At 53.2% G+C, this 17,560-nt stretch overlaps 1 protein-coding gene across 2 annotated transcripts in view; it reads right to left on the reverse strand.

Moving 5' to 3' along the window:
- The window catches only part of RAB40C (RAB40C, member RAS oncogene family), a 46,438-nt gene that overhangs the window by 16,378 nt on the left and 12,500 nt on the right, over positions 1-17,560 (reverse strand). Inside the window, exon 1 of one of the 2 annotated variants that reach the window (XM_029049415.2) lies at positions 11,739-12,097. The exons of the other annotated variant lie outside the window; for it this stretch is intronic. Within the exon in view, the coding sequence (XP_028905248.1) occupies positions 11,739-11,832 (94 nt within the window). The 5' untranslated portion in view covers positions 11,833-12,097. Of the gene's footprint in view, positions 1-11,738; positions 12,098-17,560 lie in introns of those variants that run through there. 2 annotated transcript variants of the gene reach the window in all.

A 17,560-nucleotide genomic window follows, 5' to 3' on the forward strand; every position in this document is an offset into this window, starting at 1 on the left:
ATATTTTGCCCTAAGACTTTTCACCAGAAATAATAACAATAATAACAATAATTTGTTAAGCACTTACAATGTGCCAGGCACTAAGTTCTGGGGGGGAATACAAGCAAATCGGGTTGGACGCAGTCCCTCTCCTAGGTGGGGCTCACAGTCTCAATCCCCATTTTTTTACAGATGAAGTGATGGAGGCATAGAAGTGAAGTGACTTGCCCAAGGTCATACAGCTGACATGTGGCAGAGCTGGGATCGGAACACATGACATTTTGACTCTCAGGCCTGGGCTCTATCCACTACGCCATGCTGCTTCTTCAAACAAATCGTGGGCTCAAAGACTCAATCCCCATTATACAGATGAGGTAACCGAGGCCCAGCGAAATGAAGTGATTTGCCCAAGGCCACACAGCAGACAAGTGGCGGAGCTAGGATTAGAACCCAACACCTTCTGACTCCCAGGCCGTGCTCTATCCACTGCACCATGCTGCTTTTCAGTCCAGTCCAAAGAGCTCCTTGGCCTCCTAAAGATGGCAGCGATTGCCCGCTCCCAACCACTCCGTAACCCAGGCAGATGCCTGCTGCATTTCGGAGGGGCTGGCGTAGTGGCAAAACCTGGGACCCCGAGGAGCAGAAGTGAGAAAACAGAGGGGAACGGGAAACCAAATTGGGTCTGCTTGACAAAGGGCTGGAGGGGATAGAGGTGAGCCCCCTCCTCTTCAGGCTGGCAGCTGCCCTCAGAAGCTGGTCCACCCAGACCCCAGCTCGCAACCCGGCCGTGGGAGTGAACTTGGATCGGGACCAGGTTCTGCATTCTGTCATCACATCAACGGTATTTATTCAGCACCTACTGAGTGCGATTTGGCAGCTGGGCGGGAAGAAAGAAGTGTAAATGCTGAAGACTCCTTTTCTCAGAGGAGGAGGAGGAGGTGAACGGTGTTTCTTCCTTTTGGAGTCAACAAACACAAACGCTCTTCCGCTCACCCAAACCCCACCAGGAGCCCCCAGTTTGAACGCCAATTAGGCATATAACTTTTTATTTCCAGAGCCGTTGGTGGGCGAGAGAGCCCTGCCAGAACTATGAGAAAGCGGACCCCTGGAGTGGCATATAAAAAGCCGCAGAAGAGCCTGTTAGCTTGGAATTCCGTCTCCTTTCAGGACTGGCTCCCACCGGACGGACGGAAGGCGTATCTCCAGCCGGGGACAAGTTCCCAGGCTTGCCAGCTGCCGTGGGGCTCACTGGGGAAGGATCCGGCCCCTCTCCCCCACAGCCTCCGGCAGACGGGCAGGCAGCTCGACTCCTTGCTGGTATCGGTCTGGAAGGTGGGGGCTGCTTTAAAAACATCTGGGGAATGCTAAAATCAATGAGGTGACATAGAAAAAGGAAGGAACAAGCAGAAAGCCAAATCGTGGCCTGGTGGCAAGCGCCTGGGCCTTGGAGTCAGGAGACATGGGTTGCAGCAGGCCTGCTGTATGGCCTATCAACTCCTTATGGGCAGGGAACATGTCTACCAACTCTGTTATATTGTCCTCTCCCAAGCGCTTAGTACAGTGCTCTGTGCAAAGGAAGCGCTCAATCAACCCCATCAATAGACTGATTGGCCTGGGTCAATTTTTCTTTTTTCTTGGCCTCCATTTTTCTTGGCCTCTGTTTTCTCCTGGTGAAATGGGGCGAACACATCTGCTCTCCCTCCCTCAGAGTGTGACCCCGAGTGAACTGCTGGTCTCGAATCTCTTCCAGTGCTGGGTGCCGTGCTCTGGCCCAAATGAACTCTTTCACAAACACCACAGTGACAATTTGGACCGGGGCAGGGCTCCTCCTGGAAGAATACAACGGAAACTGCACCACTTCCAGCAAGACCCTTGGCTTTGCAATGTTCTTTCCCCTCCACCCTTCCCCCGGGCCCTCTCCACTCCCAGGCTGAAACATGGCCTGGCATTCCCAACCCGTTTCTAAATTTGGGACCTCCTGCCCTTCTCTCCTCCACAAGCTGGGTGGGTCGCTTCAAGAACAGGGAAGGATCAAGTTCAACTCTTGACCATCTTCGGATGCTTACGAAGAAGGCACTATGAGCTTTTCTGGTCCTCAGTGGTATAGAGAAGGTATAGAAAAGGTATTTCCTGAGTGTGCCACCCTGTACCGGGTACTTGGGAGGGTAAAGCACAATCGAGGCAGGGTCTCTGCCCACAAGGGGCTAATGAGTCAGGCATACAGATATTTAAAAATCAATCAGTGGTATTTATTGAGAGTTTCCTGTGTATCAAGCACTATACTAAATGCTTGAGAGAAGACAGTGCAACAGGGTTGGTAGACAAGTTTCCTGCCCACAAAAAGCTTACAGCCTCGAAGCAGCAGCATGGTGGAGTGGACAGAGCACAGGCCTGGGAGTCAGAAGGTCTTGGGTTCTAATCCTGGCTCTGCCACTTGTCTGCTGTGTGAGCTTGGGCAAGTCACTTCACTTCCCTGTGCCTTAGTTACATCATCTGTAAAATGGGGATTGACACTGTGAGCCCCATGCGGGACTGGGACTGTGTCCTACCCGATTTGCTTGTATCCACCCCAGTGCTTGGCTGTTGAGTTGGTATGACTCAGAGAAGTGAGAGTTTAATCAGTGATTTTTTTTTTAAAGAATTTTCTTTTTTGGGTCTTTTTAAGCACTTACTATGTGCCAAGTATTGTACTAAGTGCTGAGGAACTCAGGTTTGACTCAGAGATACCCACATGGAGTGCACAGTCTAAGTAAGAGAGAGTAATAGAAGCAGCGAGGCTTAGTGGCAAGAGCACGGGCTTGGGAATCAGAGGCCATGGGTTCTAATCCTGACTCCGCCATTCATCTGCTGTGTGACCTTGGGTAAGCCACTTAGCTTCTCTGTGTCTCAGCTACCTCATCTGAAAGTGAGGATTAAGACAGTGCTTAGAACAATGCTTGGTATATAGTAAGCGCTTAACAAATACTATCATTTTTATTAGGATTTAATTCCCATTTTGCAGTTGAGGAAACTGAGGCCCAGAGAAGTGAAATGACTTGCCCAAGGACAACACAGCAGACAGGTGGTGGAGCTGGGATTAGAACCCTAGTGCTCTGATGCCCAGGGCCTAGGTTCTTTCTACTGCTTCCCTCTTGTTGGAAGAGGTGAGGTTTTAGGCAGGCTTTGAAGGAGGGGAGGGCTGGTGCCTACTGGATTTTCAGGGGGCTGGGGGTGGAGGGAGGGCGTGGTAGGGAGAGGAGGAATTCCAGGCTGGGGGAGCAACTGGCCAGGGGCCAAGCAGCACTTGGGCTTGGGGTTCCTTCTCCAGAAATCTGGGAATAGAGCAAAAAAACAGGCACCAACCAGGCACTACGTGGACAGACAACACCTGCAGGAAAAGAGGGGTAGGCTTCGGACGTCTCAAACAAGCTCCTGGTTTGTCCCAGCAGGCGGAAAGCGGCATTCAGCCTGCCTGTGGTGTGGACCGGTGTCTGACCCCGCAGGCTCTGATATTGTTAGAATCAATAATAACTGTGGTATTTTTAAGCAATTATAATGTGTCAAACATTCTACTAAGCACTGGGGTAGATACAAGATAATCAGGTGAGGCATAGTCTTTGTTCGCTTGGGGCTCACAGTATTAATCTCCATTTCGCAGCTGAAGTGATTTGCCCACAGTCACACAGCCAAGTGGCAGAGGCAGGACTTGAACCCATGACCTCTGACTCCCAAGCCCCGACTCTTTCCTCTGAGTCACGCTGCTACCCCAGAGCTTAACACCTCGGCACCTAATCAGTGCTCGATAAATACCAATATACATACTGGTAGCTAAACATCTCTCCCTCCCCACCCTCCCCTGGGAAGAAAATAAAGACAGGTTGGTGGGGGGGTGTGTGGTGTGTGTGTGTGTGTGTGTGTGTGTGTGTGTGTGTGTGTGTGTGTGTGTGTGTGTCCGGCGAGGGGAAGGGAGTTGGAATTCCCATTATAAAAGGCTGCAGAGTCTGCCTGCTCCTACAGCCCTGAAAATCAATCCAACAAGAGAATTGATTGAGCCCCTACTGTAGGCGAATCCCTCTACTAAATGCTTGGGGGACTACAAAAAAGTGTTAGTTACACTGAGTCCCTGCCCTGGAGGGCCTTCCATTCTAGTCCAGGGTTGTGCACACGGTATACCTTAATAAATACGGCTGAATGAACTCCCGGAAAGCGGGGAGACACCGGCACAGAAAGAACACAAACCAGTCAATCAAGAGGATTTATCCAGTGCTCTCCCCGTGCAAAAGCACTCTTCTACGGGAGGAGAGAGGAAGCAAGGGGCCGTGTGTGCATGACTTGGTGCCGGGGGAGGAGGATTTCTAAGTGGGGGCTGGGGGCCGGACTGAGGTCACAGGGCCTGCGGTGGGGACGGAAGCTGCGAACATCGGCTGCGGCCCGACAGGCCTCTCGCATCCAGAATCCAGCCCACACCCCGGCATGCGCATGCTCCGCGGTGGCCAGCGGCCCCACCCCTAGCACAACTCTCCCGGCATGCTCTGCGGACCGCCAGCGGCCCTCCCCAGCATTCCCCCGGCATGCTCCGCGGTGGGCGTGAGGCGGGGCTGTGAGGAGGCAGGCCGTGGGTCGGTCGGTGCCGAGCCTCGACGCCGATGGGGAGGGTCGGGGGGAGGAGGAGGTGAGGATGTGGTTAAGACATTCTCCGAGGGCCTGGGAGATTACAACAGGCGCAGGCGACACTTTCCCTTCCCACAGGAAGACCGGGGACAGAGACAGGGCCACAGTGACAGGACACAGAGACAGGGTCACGGGCACGGCCAGGCGGGGACCGAAGCGAGGCTAGAAGGAAGGGTATGAGAGGGGCGGAGACGGCACCTTTCCGGCCCTCCCTGGGCCTTCCTTTCCTCGTCCGCTTCCCCCACCTGAGTCGGTGCACAGTCAGCCCCGAAGCCGAGGAGGCCAGTGACCCTGAGCCGGTCGGGTTGAGGAGTCAATAAAGCTTCCCCGTCGACTGCGGGGGCGAGAGAAGGCCGGCCGACCTTCTTAAGCCACTTTCAGATGGTTCTGGGGTGCCCTCATTAAGCCGGAAGCAGAGGAGGAGGAGATGGGGACAAGTCGGGCTCCATCCAGGCCCGCCCATGTTAGTTCTGTGAACGCGCCTGGCAGATGCCTCTGGCTCACCAAGCCCCAGACAGCAATTAGCCCAGAAGGCGCCTCTCCCCGCTGGGGCCCTGGAACAGATCGGATCGGATGGGGCCTCTGGGCCGCAGAGACTAATGAAATCTATTCTGCCCCTGCCATCCACCATCCAACAGGGACACATGAGATGCTCTGGGCTACAAGAGCCTCAACAGCAGGCAGTCCATCCGGCTGACTTGGGGACAGCCAGGAAAACACTCCTCTCCTCTTCCCGGGAGACAGAGGAGAGGGAGAGAGAACACACAGGACTGAAGCAACCAAATGGCTGTGAAAGGCCAGGGGGCTTCCTGCCACTGCTAAACTGAAGGGAAAGGGGGAGCAATGCCTCCAGCAGGGAGTGAAAGGATCGAACGAACTGAGGGGGAACAGATCCCGTGGCGAGGGGAGAGAGCCTGGGTTGGGTTCAAGCCCCACCTCTGGCCCTGGCCTGCTGTGGGACCTCGGGCGAATCACATAGCCTCCTTGGGCTTGTGAAACTTGGGATGATGCTTACCTGCCTCTCCCTACCTCCCAAGGATGTTGTGAAGACCAAAAGGAGATCAGAAACATGAAAGCATGTTGGAAATAATAATTGTTACTCAACTACCACCTCTGCGTGGATGATGCCCACAAAAACTGCCCTCTCAAAGGTCACAAAGAAGAGGCCAAATCCATCAGTCTCTACTCCATTCTAATCCTCCTTGACCTCTTGGTTGCCTTCGACACTGTATTCCAGAAACATCATTCAACCTCAGCTTCACTGACACTGTCCTCTCTTGGTTCTCCTCCTATCTCTGACTGCTCATTCTCAGTCTCTTCCTTGGGTTCCTCCTATGCCTCCAACCCCTTAACTGTGAGTGTCCCTCCAGATTCAGCGCTGGGTCCCCTTTTATTCTCCATCTACACCCACTCTCTTGGAGAACTCATTCACTCCCATGGTTTCACCTACCACCTCTATGCGGATAATCCCAAATCTACATCTCCAGTCCAAATCTCTCTCCCTCTCTGCAGTCTTGCATTTTCTCCTGCCTTCAGGATATCTCTACTTGGATGTCCTGCCATTGCCTCTAACTAAACATGCCCAGAACAGAACTCATCTTCCCCGTCAAACCCTCCCCTCCCCGTGACTGTCCCTTCATTGTTGAGAGAACTACTATCCTCCTCGTCTCAGATGCCTGTAACCTTGTAACCTCCTGAGAGATCACCTCCTCCAAGAGGCCTTCCCAGACTGAGCTACACCTTTTCCCTCTGCTCCCTCTCTGCTCCCCCTCCGCCCTCTGCTCCCTCCACCTTCCCCCCTTCACCACCCCTCAGCTAAGCCCCCTTTCCCTCTGCTCCTCCCTCTCTCCCTTCCCCCCCCCCCAGCACTGTGCTCATTTGTATATATTTTTATTAACCTATTTATTTTGTTAATGAGGAGTACATCCCCTTGATTCTATTTATCGTGATTATGTTGTCTTGTTTTTATCCGTCTGTCTCCCCCGATTAGACTATGAGCCCGTCACTGGGCAGGGATGGTCTCTATCTGTTGCCAAATTGTACATTCCAAGCACTTAGGACAGTGCTCTGCACATGGTAAGCGTTCAATAAATACCATTGAATGAATGAATGAATGAATGACGTTATGCTCAACTCATCTCTCATCTCTGCTTCTCAGAGAAGCAGCTTAGCTCAGTGGAAAGAGCACAGGCTTGGGAGTCAGAGGCCATGGGTTCGAATGCCGACTCTGCCACTTGTCAGCTGTGTGACTGTGGGCAAGTCACTTAACTTCTCTGCGCCTCAGTTATCTCATCTGTAAAATGGGAATTAAGACTGTGAGCCTCGTGTGGGACAACCTGATTACCCTGTATCTACCCCAGCGCTTAGAACAGTGCTCTGCACATAGTAAGCACTTAACAAATACCAACATTATTATTATTAACCCACATATTCAGTCTGTCACCAATTCCTGTCAGTTAGACCTTCCCAACATTGCTAAGATCTTCTTTCCTCATCATCCAAAGTGCTACTCTGCTAATTCAAGCACATCCTATCCCACTTCAACTCCTGCAACAGCCTCTTCGCTGACCTCCCTGCCTACTGTCTCCCTTCTTCAGTCCATACTTCACTCTGCTGCCCAGATCATTGTTCTGAAAAACCAACCAGTCAATATCTCCCCACTCCTCAAAAACCTCCAATAGCTGCCCATCCACCTCCACATCAAACAGAAACTCCTTACCATCGGCTTTAAAGCATTCAATCATCTCCATTTATCTTACCTTACTTAGCTGGCTTACTGCAATCCAATTGACAAACTTCAGTCCTCTAAACACCAATGTACTCACTGTACCTCGGTCACACATATCTTACCACTGACCCCTTGCCCACATCCTGCTTCTGGTCTGGAACTCCCTCCCCCTTCATGTCCAACAGACGATCACTCTGCACACCCTCAAAGCCTTATTAAAATCATATCTCCTCCAAGAGCCTTCCTTTAAGTGGGAGGCTGGATTGTAGTAGGAGAACAATGAGGTGAGGTAGGAGGCAGCTTAAAGCCAATGATTAGGAGTTTCAATTTAGTGGAGGTGGACAGGCACCTACTGGAGGTTCTCGAGGAGAAGGAAACACGGACTGAACGTTTTGTAGAGAAATGATCTGGACAGCAGAGTGAAGCACGGACCGGAGCTGGGAGAGGCAGGAGGGAGGGAGGTTGGCAGGGAGGCTGATACAGTAATCAACACGGGATAGGGTTAAGTGCTTGGATTAACATAGCAGCTTGGATCGAGAGGAAATGGCAGATTTTAATGACGTTGAACTGACAGGGTTTAGTGATAGATTGAATATGTGCCTGAATAAGAGGAGTCAAGGACAGTGCTTAGGTTTCGGGCTTCTGAGACAGGAAGGATGGTGGTGCTAACTACAGTGATGGAAAAGCCAGGGGAGGGACAGGGTATGGATGGGAAAAGTTCCATTTTGGACACGTTAAGTTTGAAGTGATGGCAGGACACCCAAGTAGAGATGTCTTGAAGGCAGGAGGAAGTGCGAGACTGCAGTGAGAGAGAGAGAGACATCAGAGTCTAGGGAATCAACCACACATAGATGGTAGTTGAAGCCATGGGAGCGAATGAGTTCTCCAAGGGAGGGGGTGTTGATGAAGAATAGAAGGACACCCAGAACTGAACCCTGAAGGACACCCACTGTTAGAGGGTGGGAGGGAGAGGAGCCCAAAGAAGAGATTTAGAGTGAGCAGCCATAGAGATAAGTGGAGAACCAGGAAAGGACAGTCTCACTGAGACTGAAGAAGAGGTTGGATAACATTTCCAGGAGAAGGGGGTGATTGACAAGTTTCAAAGGTAGCTGAGAGGTGGAGGAGGATTAGGATGGAATAGAGGCCATTGGATTTGGCCTCTACTTTGTGACCTTTGAGAGGGTGGTTTTGATGGAGTGAAGGAGATGGGAGTCTGATTGCAGCAGGTCAGGGAAAGATTGGAACTTGACACAGCGGGTGTAGACAACTTGCTCAAGGAGTTTGGAAAGGAATGGTAGGAGGGAGAAGGGGAGAGAACTGGAGGGAGCCATGCAGTCAAAGGAGGCTTTTTTTTTTTAGGATCAAGGAGACATGGGCATGTTTGAAAGCAGTGGGGAAGAAGCCACTGGAGAGTGAATAGTTGAAACGGAGGTCCAGGAGGAAAGAAAGGAGCGGGGGCAAGTGTTTTGATGAGGTGATAAGAGATGGGGTTAGATGTACAGGTGGAGGGGGTGGATTTTGAGAGAAGGCAGATCTCCTCTTGAGATACTGCTGGGAAAGATGGGAGAGTTGAAAAATGGGAGGAGGAGGGAGGGACTGCAGAGGAGCAGAGGAGATTTTAAGGAGAGGAGCAGGGGAGATCATGCCTCGGTTTCAATTCTCTAAATAATGTCGGTGGCCAGGTCACAAAGGCAAGAGCCGGAGGCAGGAGGACGGGGACTCAAGGATGGAGTTAAACGTCTGGAACCAACTGGTGAGGGCGATGGACATGGGTGTCAATAAGGCTGGAGAAACAATTTTGCCAGCCAGATTTAAGCACGTATGGATGAACTTGAAGTGGACGAGGTTCTCCTGATATCTAGATTTCCGCCAGCAGCTCATGCACAAGAGTGGGGGCTGTGGAGGTGATCCAGGACCGGGTTAGTGGTACAAGATCGACGAAGGGACAGGGGAGCAAGCAAGTTGAGTTCAGTAGAGAGGGTGGTGTTGAGGGCATCAATTTGGTCATCAGGGGAAGGTAGTTTGGGTACAGTGGCTAAATGGGGCATGAGATGAGAAAATTGGATGGGGTCAAAAGTTGGGAGGTCTCTTTGGAGGAACAGGAGAGATTTGTGGGGAGGAGGCGTGGAGGAGAGAAGACAGGTGACACGGTTTTGTGGTCAGAGAGAGGAATTTCAGAGTTGGTGAGGGCAGAGATTGTACAATGACTAGAAATGATGAGGTCGAGTGTGTGTCCGAGTTGGTGAGCGGTTGCGCTGGGATGGAGCAGGAAGTCGGTGGAGTTGAGGAGTGATAGAAAGCAGATAGTGGCCATCAGGAACAACCACGTGGATACTGATGTCCCCAAGGATCAAAGTTGGGATGGAGAAAGAGAGAAGGAAACCGAGAAAGGGAATAAATGGTTCAAAAAGTTGGGGGGTGGAGTGGAAGATGACTGGGGGGCATCATCCCAGCTCTGCCACATGTCAGCTGTGTGACTGTGGGCAAGTCACTTAACTTCTCTGTGTCTCAATTACCTCATCTATAAAAGGGGGATTAAGACTGTGAGCCTCATGTGGGACAACCTGATTACCCTGCATCTACCCCAGCGATTAGAACAGTGCTCTGCACATAGTAAGCGCTTAACAAATACCAACATTATTATTATTATGTACTGGAGGGACATCCAGGCCCGCCGTGGACAGAAGCCCAAGATCTCCTCTCTGTCTGGACTGCCGCCCTCCTCTGTTAGTCGCCGGCCGAGGTTTGGCTAATGAGAAACCAGTGCGGGGGATGCACATGGAGCCAGCTGAAAGCTGCTCTTTCAGGGCACGGTGCCCGGTCACTTAAGAGGCTTGATGCTCTGTGGTTGGGGCAGGGGGGAGGGGAATGGGGGGCGCCGCTGAGGCCCTCCTCCGCCTGATCGTTTCAGGGAGCGACCGCCTGGAAGGCTCTTTCCCGGCCTGCTGACAGCGGGGAAGAGTCTCAGCCTCAGTGCTGCCCGGGGGAGCCACGGGCTTGTCCGACACAGGCAGCGTTGGACCGGCCTCCTGTCCCAAACCGGAGGGTTTCGGGGCAGCTCCTGGAGCCCCGCGCCTCTCTGTCACTTCAGGGCAACGGGCCGCCCTGGTTGAACCGAGGAAGAAAGGGAGGGCGAGGAGGAGAGCCAAGGTCTTCCCTGCTTCCTGCAGCCCCAGCTCCCTTCCTTCCTCCCCCTCTGGCTCCAAAGAGACGCTCGATTGTCCTGTCTGCAGTGGAACACCCAGCCCTTTCTGCCTGCCTGCCTCCTCCCTATCGACGGGATCTGCCGAGCACCGCTACTGCGAGCAGAGCCCGGAACTAGGCCACTCCAGAGAGCTCCGACCGAGCCCGCTGCTCTGCCGCCCGGTTGGGGGGGGGAGGGGGGCAGCATTTAAGCCAGGTGGGCGGGCAGACAGTCCAGCTCACAATTGCCCACAGGTGCACTCTTGCCCAGAACTGCTCTGCTGGCAGGGAAGCCGAGCCCGGGGAGCTGGGCAACTGGAGACTAGAGAGCAGGTGCTCTGTGGACAGTTGGGCCAGGTGGGCGGGCGGACCCCCCAAAATGTTCCTGGGCCAGGTCCCCATGGATGCTATGATTTTCCGGGAGGTGTAAGGTGGGCTCAAGTTGTCCCCCCGGGGGGCCGCCCGGCCCTCCACACCCTGGCCCAGAGGCGAGCGAGCCTCGGCCCCGTGCCCAGGCACGGCAAGTCTACCCTGACCGGGCGGCCCGTCAGCCATCACATCACAGACTACCGCTCTCCTCACCTTCGAAGCCTTATTGAAGGCACATCTCCTCCAAAAGGCCTTCCCTAAGTCCTCATCTTTCCTCGGCAGTGCCCTTGCACTAGCTCTTTTCCCTTAAAGGGAAGCGGCGTGGCCTGGTGGAAAGTGCCTGGGCTTGGGAGTCAGAGGATGTGGGTTCTAATCCTGGCTCCGCCACGTGTCTGCTGTGTGACCTTGGACAAGTCTCTTCACTTCTCTGTGCTTCAGTTACCTCATCTGTAAAATGGGGATTAAGAATGTGAGTCCCATGTGGGACAGGGACTGTGTTCAACCTGATTACCTTGTATCTACCCCAACGCTTAAAACAATGCTCGGCACATAGTAAGCCCTTAACAAATAGCACAGTTATTACTGAAGCACTTGATACTCAATCCACCCTCAGCCCCCAGCACTTATGTCCATAGCTGTCTTTTTTTTTCCATGTCTGTTTCCCTCTCTAGACAGTAAGCTCTTTTTTGACAGTACTTGTTGAGCGCTTAATATGTTTCAGATGCTGTACTAACCCCTGTTGATCAGGCTGGACACACGAGGGGCTCATGGTCTCGATCCCCATTTTACAGATGAGGTAACTGAGGCCCAGAGAAGTGAAGTGACTTACCCAAGGTCACATAGTAGACAAGTGGCTGGCCCTCTGACTCCCAGGCTTGGGCTCTTTCCAGTAGGTCACGTGCTTCCACGTGGACAAGGAACATTCCTTCCTGCTCGGATGTAGTCTTCTCCCAAGAGCTCAATACAGGGCTCTGCACACAGTAAGGGCTCAATAGATACAATTGATTAGCTAGGGCCAATGAGGTCTTTTATTTCACAAACAGATCACAGGATTTGACGGGCCAAAAGGCAGTCTAAGGAGATGTGCCCTCAACCTGAATTCTGCCCGAGCCCACATTACTGGGTTGGGGTGAGTGCCAATTCCCTACCCCCGCTTTGTCACTTACAAAAGAACAAAAGAGCAACTGAACGTTTTGCTGAGACGTGAAGGACCTGGTCAGTCAATCAATAATATTCATTGAGTGCTTACTATGAGCAGAACACTGTACTACGTGCTTAGGAGAGTACAATACAACAGAATCAGCGGACTCATTCCCGGCCCGTAATAAGCTTTCAGTCTAGAAGGGGAGTCATGCAATCCACCGATGGTATTTGCTGGATGAAGAGCACTGGACTAGGCAGGCTCTTGGAAAGATACAACAGAATTGAGTCGGTAGACATGATCCTTGCAACACAGTGGATGCCTCCTAGACACAACCCCCGCAATAAACCAAAACAAGTTCTATGGCCATCCAGATCTCACCCTGGCTAAGCACAAGGGCAAAAGGCAACATGAGATTAGTCCTGCAGCAGCCGATTTGGACCCGCCCAGCACACAGCCGGTCGGGGAGAGGTGCTGACTTGGCAAAGGGCACGCCAATCACCAGGGTGGCGTGGGCGCGGCTGACTGTGCCCGGGCAGGCGGAGAGGGGTCCGGTGCCAGGCCCTGCTGGGCGGTGGCTGGGGGAACACTCGGGGCACTGGGAGAGCAGTGTGTCTCGGCCCCGGGGTGAGGAGGCCCGCCGTGGCGGGGCACCCCGGGGATGGGCCAGCGTCAGGGGGTGGACAGGGCGCCGCGGGCCGGGCCTGAGACAAACGGTCAAGATCCTACATCTGATCCCGATTAAAATGGCGGGCAGGGAGGGCTGGCAGGCTAGTGGTTCCCACTCTTCAGAGGTGCTATTAATTCAGCATCCCCGGGGGCTGCGGACTGTTCCGAGGAAGCGCTTGGGAGAGTTCTACATTCGCCTGAAACACCTTTCCCTGCCCACAGGAGCTTACGCTCTGTTGGGAAGATCAGCGAAATAACCCTGTCAGGGAGGGATTTTTGATAAATTTTCCCAGCTGCCCTGTGCACCCGTGAATAGGTAGGCAACCGTGACCCCCTCAGTCCATGAGCATGTGGCTTCCCCGCCCCTGCCAGGGCCCGTGGCACCCTCGCAGACTAAGTCAAAGGCGAATAACGGGGCAGTAGGGCTTCTGGGCCCCACGGCTTCGACCCCACCGCCTCACCTCGCTTCCGGAACGATTCCGCTGGGCTGAAAGCTCCAGGAGCGGCTGTGTCTCCTAACCAGCGCACCATCCTCCTTCAAGCGCTTACTGCAATCCATTGGCCCAAGCGACTGAGGGGTTGGGTGGTCTCCACAGGGGGCCCAATGTCGCCACTCCTTTGGCTTTCTTACCCCAGGATGCGCTGTGGCCGCCGGGTACACCAATGGCCCGGTGGCTCCTCGTTCACTGAGCGGGAGGGATTGCGGGCGGCAGCCGTGGCAGCAAAGGACCGCGTGGAGCTGTCGTGACTGCAGCTGAGTGGGCCCGAGTCGTGTGTGGGCGGGGGGCGGCTCACAGGTAGAGAGCGGGGTAGCCGCCCCCGTCTGTAGACGATGTTGGGAAACGTGGGGATTCACACTGGGCCTCGTCCCACTGCACTGGGGTTGGAGACCGGGACTAGGATTCGCTTGTAAAATGAAACTCTCCACATGCCAGCAGTTACAGCACAGGTGACCCAAAGTGGAGTAACAGAGCCAAATCAACTACGCAACTTCTGGGGGGGGGGGGGGGGGTCTGGCCTAGTGGAAGGAGCACAGGATTTGACGGCGCGGCTGGAGGGGGCACGGCGGTTCTGGTCCAAGCTCCACCACTGGCATGCTGGGTCATCTCAAACCGTCCCTTAACTTCCTGTGCCTTGGTTTCCTCTCCTAAATGGGGCTAGATTGAGATCTCCACTCACCCCACCTCTTTGACTTTTAGCTTCACGCACAGCTGGGACCGGGCCTGATTTGATTACCTTTGTTCTATCCGAGGCTGAGCCCAGCGCTCCGGTACACAGGGATCAATCAGTGGTATTTTCTGAAGCGCTTACTGTGTGCAGAGGACTATACTAAGCCCTTGGGAAAGTGCAACATAACGAAGTCGGCAGATGCAATACCTGCCCGCAAAGATCTTTCAGTCTAGAGGTAAGTACTTAATACCCCAATTACTACTATATCGCCGATATAGACAACCAAATTTTACTTTCTACATTATGAGGAAGTTAAAATTTGGCGCATAGCTGTGCATGACATGCTATTTAATCCCCTCTTCTAGACTGTGAGCTCACTGTGGGCAGAGAATGTCACTGTTTACTGTTGTATTGTACTTTCCCAAGCACTTAGTAGAGTGCTCTGCACACAGTAAGTGCTCAACAAATACAACTAAATGAATTTGTTTCTGAGCAAATGCCCCCTCACCCCCCATTCAAATTTGGACACGGGATATTTCTCGTGGGGATAACCTATATCAGAACTTTCTGATGATCCCTTCTGGCCTCTCCTCGGGAACCCTGCCCAGCCTCAGGAAGGGGATCTAGCGCCTCTCCCCGCCCCTCACACAAAAGCTGCTCAATTAATCATATTTACTGAGCATTTACTCTGTGTGCAGAGCACTGTACTAAGCGCTTGGGTGAGCAGGCAAACACATTACCTGCCCACAAGGAGTTTACACAGTTTATGGTCTAGAGGGGGACAGAGACATTAACATAAATGAATAATGCCAGGGCCTCCATCCCTGGGCCAAGAGAGGGGTCCCAGGAGCCCCCTCCCCTCTCCCTTTCTTCTCAATGGCCTGCAGGGAGGATTTAGAAATGCCTGAGGCGTGACTTGTCTGGGCTCCCAGGGCCAACAGGGGGTCGGGTTCTACAAGTCCCTGCTTTGAGCCCAATAAAGATAATTATGGTCCTCATTAAGTGCTAGTTAAGTGCCAAGCCCTGGGCTAGAGTGTGGGGTAGCCACCAGAGGGTCAGACCCATTTCGGGTCCCTGCCCGACATGGGACTCTCAGTCTAAGAGGTAGGGAGAAACAGGTATCTTAGAGTTGAGGAAACTGAAGCCCTGAGAAATCAGGTGGCCTATAACAACAATAATAATAATTTCGATGATGATATTTGTTAAGCGCCTACTATGTACTGGGGTAGACACAAGGTAATCATGTTGTCCCATGTGAGAGGCTCACAGTCTTAATCCCCATTTTGCAAATGAGGTAACTGAGGCAAAGAGAAGTTAAGTAACATGCCCAAAGTCACTCAGCTAAGTGAACCAGAATTAGAACCCACGACCTCTGACTCCCAAGTCCGCACTCTTTCCAGCAAGACACGCTGCTTCTCAAATCACCCAGTGGACCAATGGCATGGCAGGGATTAGAACGCAGATCTCCCCATTTTAGACTCTTTCTACTAGGCCACCCAGCCTCCCGCGCAGACCAGGATGGAGGGAAGGAAGGAGGGCGGGCAAGGAAGCTGGGGGAGGCGGCTCCTCATTGGGGCCAGCTGGGGCCTGGCCACATGCCCACCATTTGCTCCTCCTCCCCCAGCCTCACCCTCACCCTGGGCCCTACCTCCACACCCCCCGCCCCCCAGAACAACTCTCCAGGCTTCCGACCCCCACGATGACCCCGATTCACCCTCTGAGCCAGGCCCCAGTAATAATAATAATAACTCTGATGGTATTTGTTAAGTGCTATGTGCCAGCACCGTTCTAAGCACTGGGGTAGATACAAGGTAATCAAGTTGTCCCACGTGGGGCTCACAGTCTTAATCCCCATTTTACAGATGAGGGAATTGAGACACAGAGACATGAAGTGACTTGCCCAAGGTCACACAGCAAGTGGTGGAGCGGGGATTAGAACCCACCATCTCTGACTCCCAAGCCCACGCTCTTTCCGCTAAGCCACGCTGGAACCCCCCACCCCCAGAGCCTCTCCCTCACAAGGCAAAATCCAAGGCTGTGGGCATTCCCGGGCTCTGGGTGGGCAAACATGCTTGCCACACTGACTGAGCCCCGCGGAAGATGGCCATCGGCAGGAAGCGGCCTCAACTCCGACGGGCTCCGGGAGGCCCAGCTGCTTCCGAAGATTCCCCCTTCCATCCCTCCGCTGGGCCTCTGGCCTGTCCTGGCCTTTTATTCATTCATTCAATCATATTTACTGAATGCTTACTGTGTGCAAAGCACTGTACTCAGCGCTTATTTCCCAGGGCTACCCCCGCCCCAGAGCAACAGCCTGGTTCCAGAAAGAAGCTGGAGACCTCTCTAATGGGTGGGGGGGGGGTCCCCCATGCCCTGGCCCTCACAAAGAGGAAGGGTTGGAAGCAGGGCGGTGACCACTCTGCCCACCTCCTCTAGACTGTAAACTTGTTGTGGGAGGGAACATGTCTTCCAACTCTGCTAGTGGGAACTCTCCCAAGCACTCAGTACCATGCTGTGCACACAATAAGCACTCAATAAGTAGCACTGACTGCGCGATGCCCAGCCGTGCGTTCCGCTTTTAATCTGTTGAGCTGAGCGGGGCCTCGGTGGACAGGCTGCCGGGCTGCCCGCCCTCCCCCCCAGGCAAGGGGATGATTCTGCTCATCACCCGCGGCTGAGGACTGAGGCACTCAAAAACATCAAAAAGCAATCAGTGATATTTACTGAGCGGTTACTATGTGCAGGACACTGCTCTAAACGCTTGGGAGAGGACCATCCAACAGAATGAGCAGACTCGTTCCCCACCCATGATAATAATAATAACTGTGGTATTTGTTAAGCGCTTACTTTGCGCCTGGCACCGTACTAAGCACTGATGAGCTGACAGTCTAGGGAAGGAGACAGACATTACTATGAAAGGGCCGCCCCTGACCCCCAAACAAGGGGAGAGGGGAAGAACGCTATGGCCAGCGGCAGCCACTTGAACATCCCAGAGTGTGCGTGTGTTTGGAGGGAGCTTGCCGAGAATGGCTGCAGGCCCTGGCCAACCTGACTGTTCTCTCCAACCGCTCAGTATAGAGCTCCGAACCCACTAGGTGCTCAACAGATACTAATGTTCGATTGTTCTCTAAATACCCCTTTCGAGTTTAAAGCAAACCAAACGGAAACCGCACGCACAGCTAAGGCCCACACCGCCAATTAGCCCACATTACTTGCACCACTAAAGACAGTCAGTGGTACCTTGATTACAGATCACTTCGAGTGAAGGGGCTTGCACTCACTGGGCGCAGAGCGCCGTACTGAGCAGTTGGGAGAGGCCGAGACAACGGTGTGTGTCGGCACAGCCCCTGCCCACGAGAAGCTTATGGTCTGGAGAAGAGGGAGGAGAGGGAGGTGGCTCTTACAGAGGTTTTCGGTGTAACAAGGCTGCGCAGATCTGGGCCCGGTACTGTAAAACCCTAAACCAGTTAAACCGGTGGAAAAGCTCTAGGGGAGGAGTTTCATTGCCCCAAATGTGTCCAACTTCAAACGCTCCACCTGGGCTCTGGATTGCATTCATTCATTCAATCATATTTATTGAGCGTTTACTGTGTGCAGATCACTGTACTAAGCACTGGGGTAGACACAGGGTAATCAGGTTGTCCCACGTGAGACTCACAGTTAATTCCCATTTT

The sequence above is a fragment of the Ornithorhynchus anatinus genome, chromosome 21 (assembly GCF_004115215.2).
Source record: "Ornithorhynchus anatinus isolate Pmale09 chromosome 21, mOrnAna1.pri.v4, whole genome shotgun sequence".
Lineage (NCBI taxonomy): Eukaryota > Metazoa > Chordata > Mammalia > Monotremata > Ornithorhynchidae > Ornithorhynchus > Ornithorhynchus anatinus.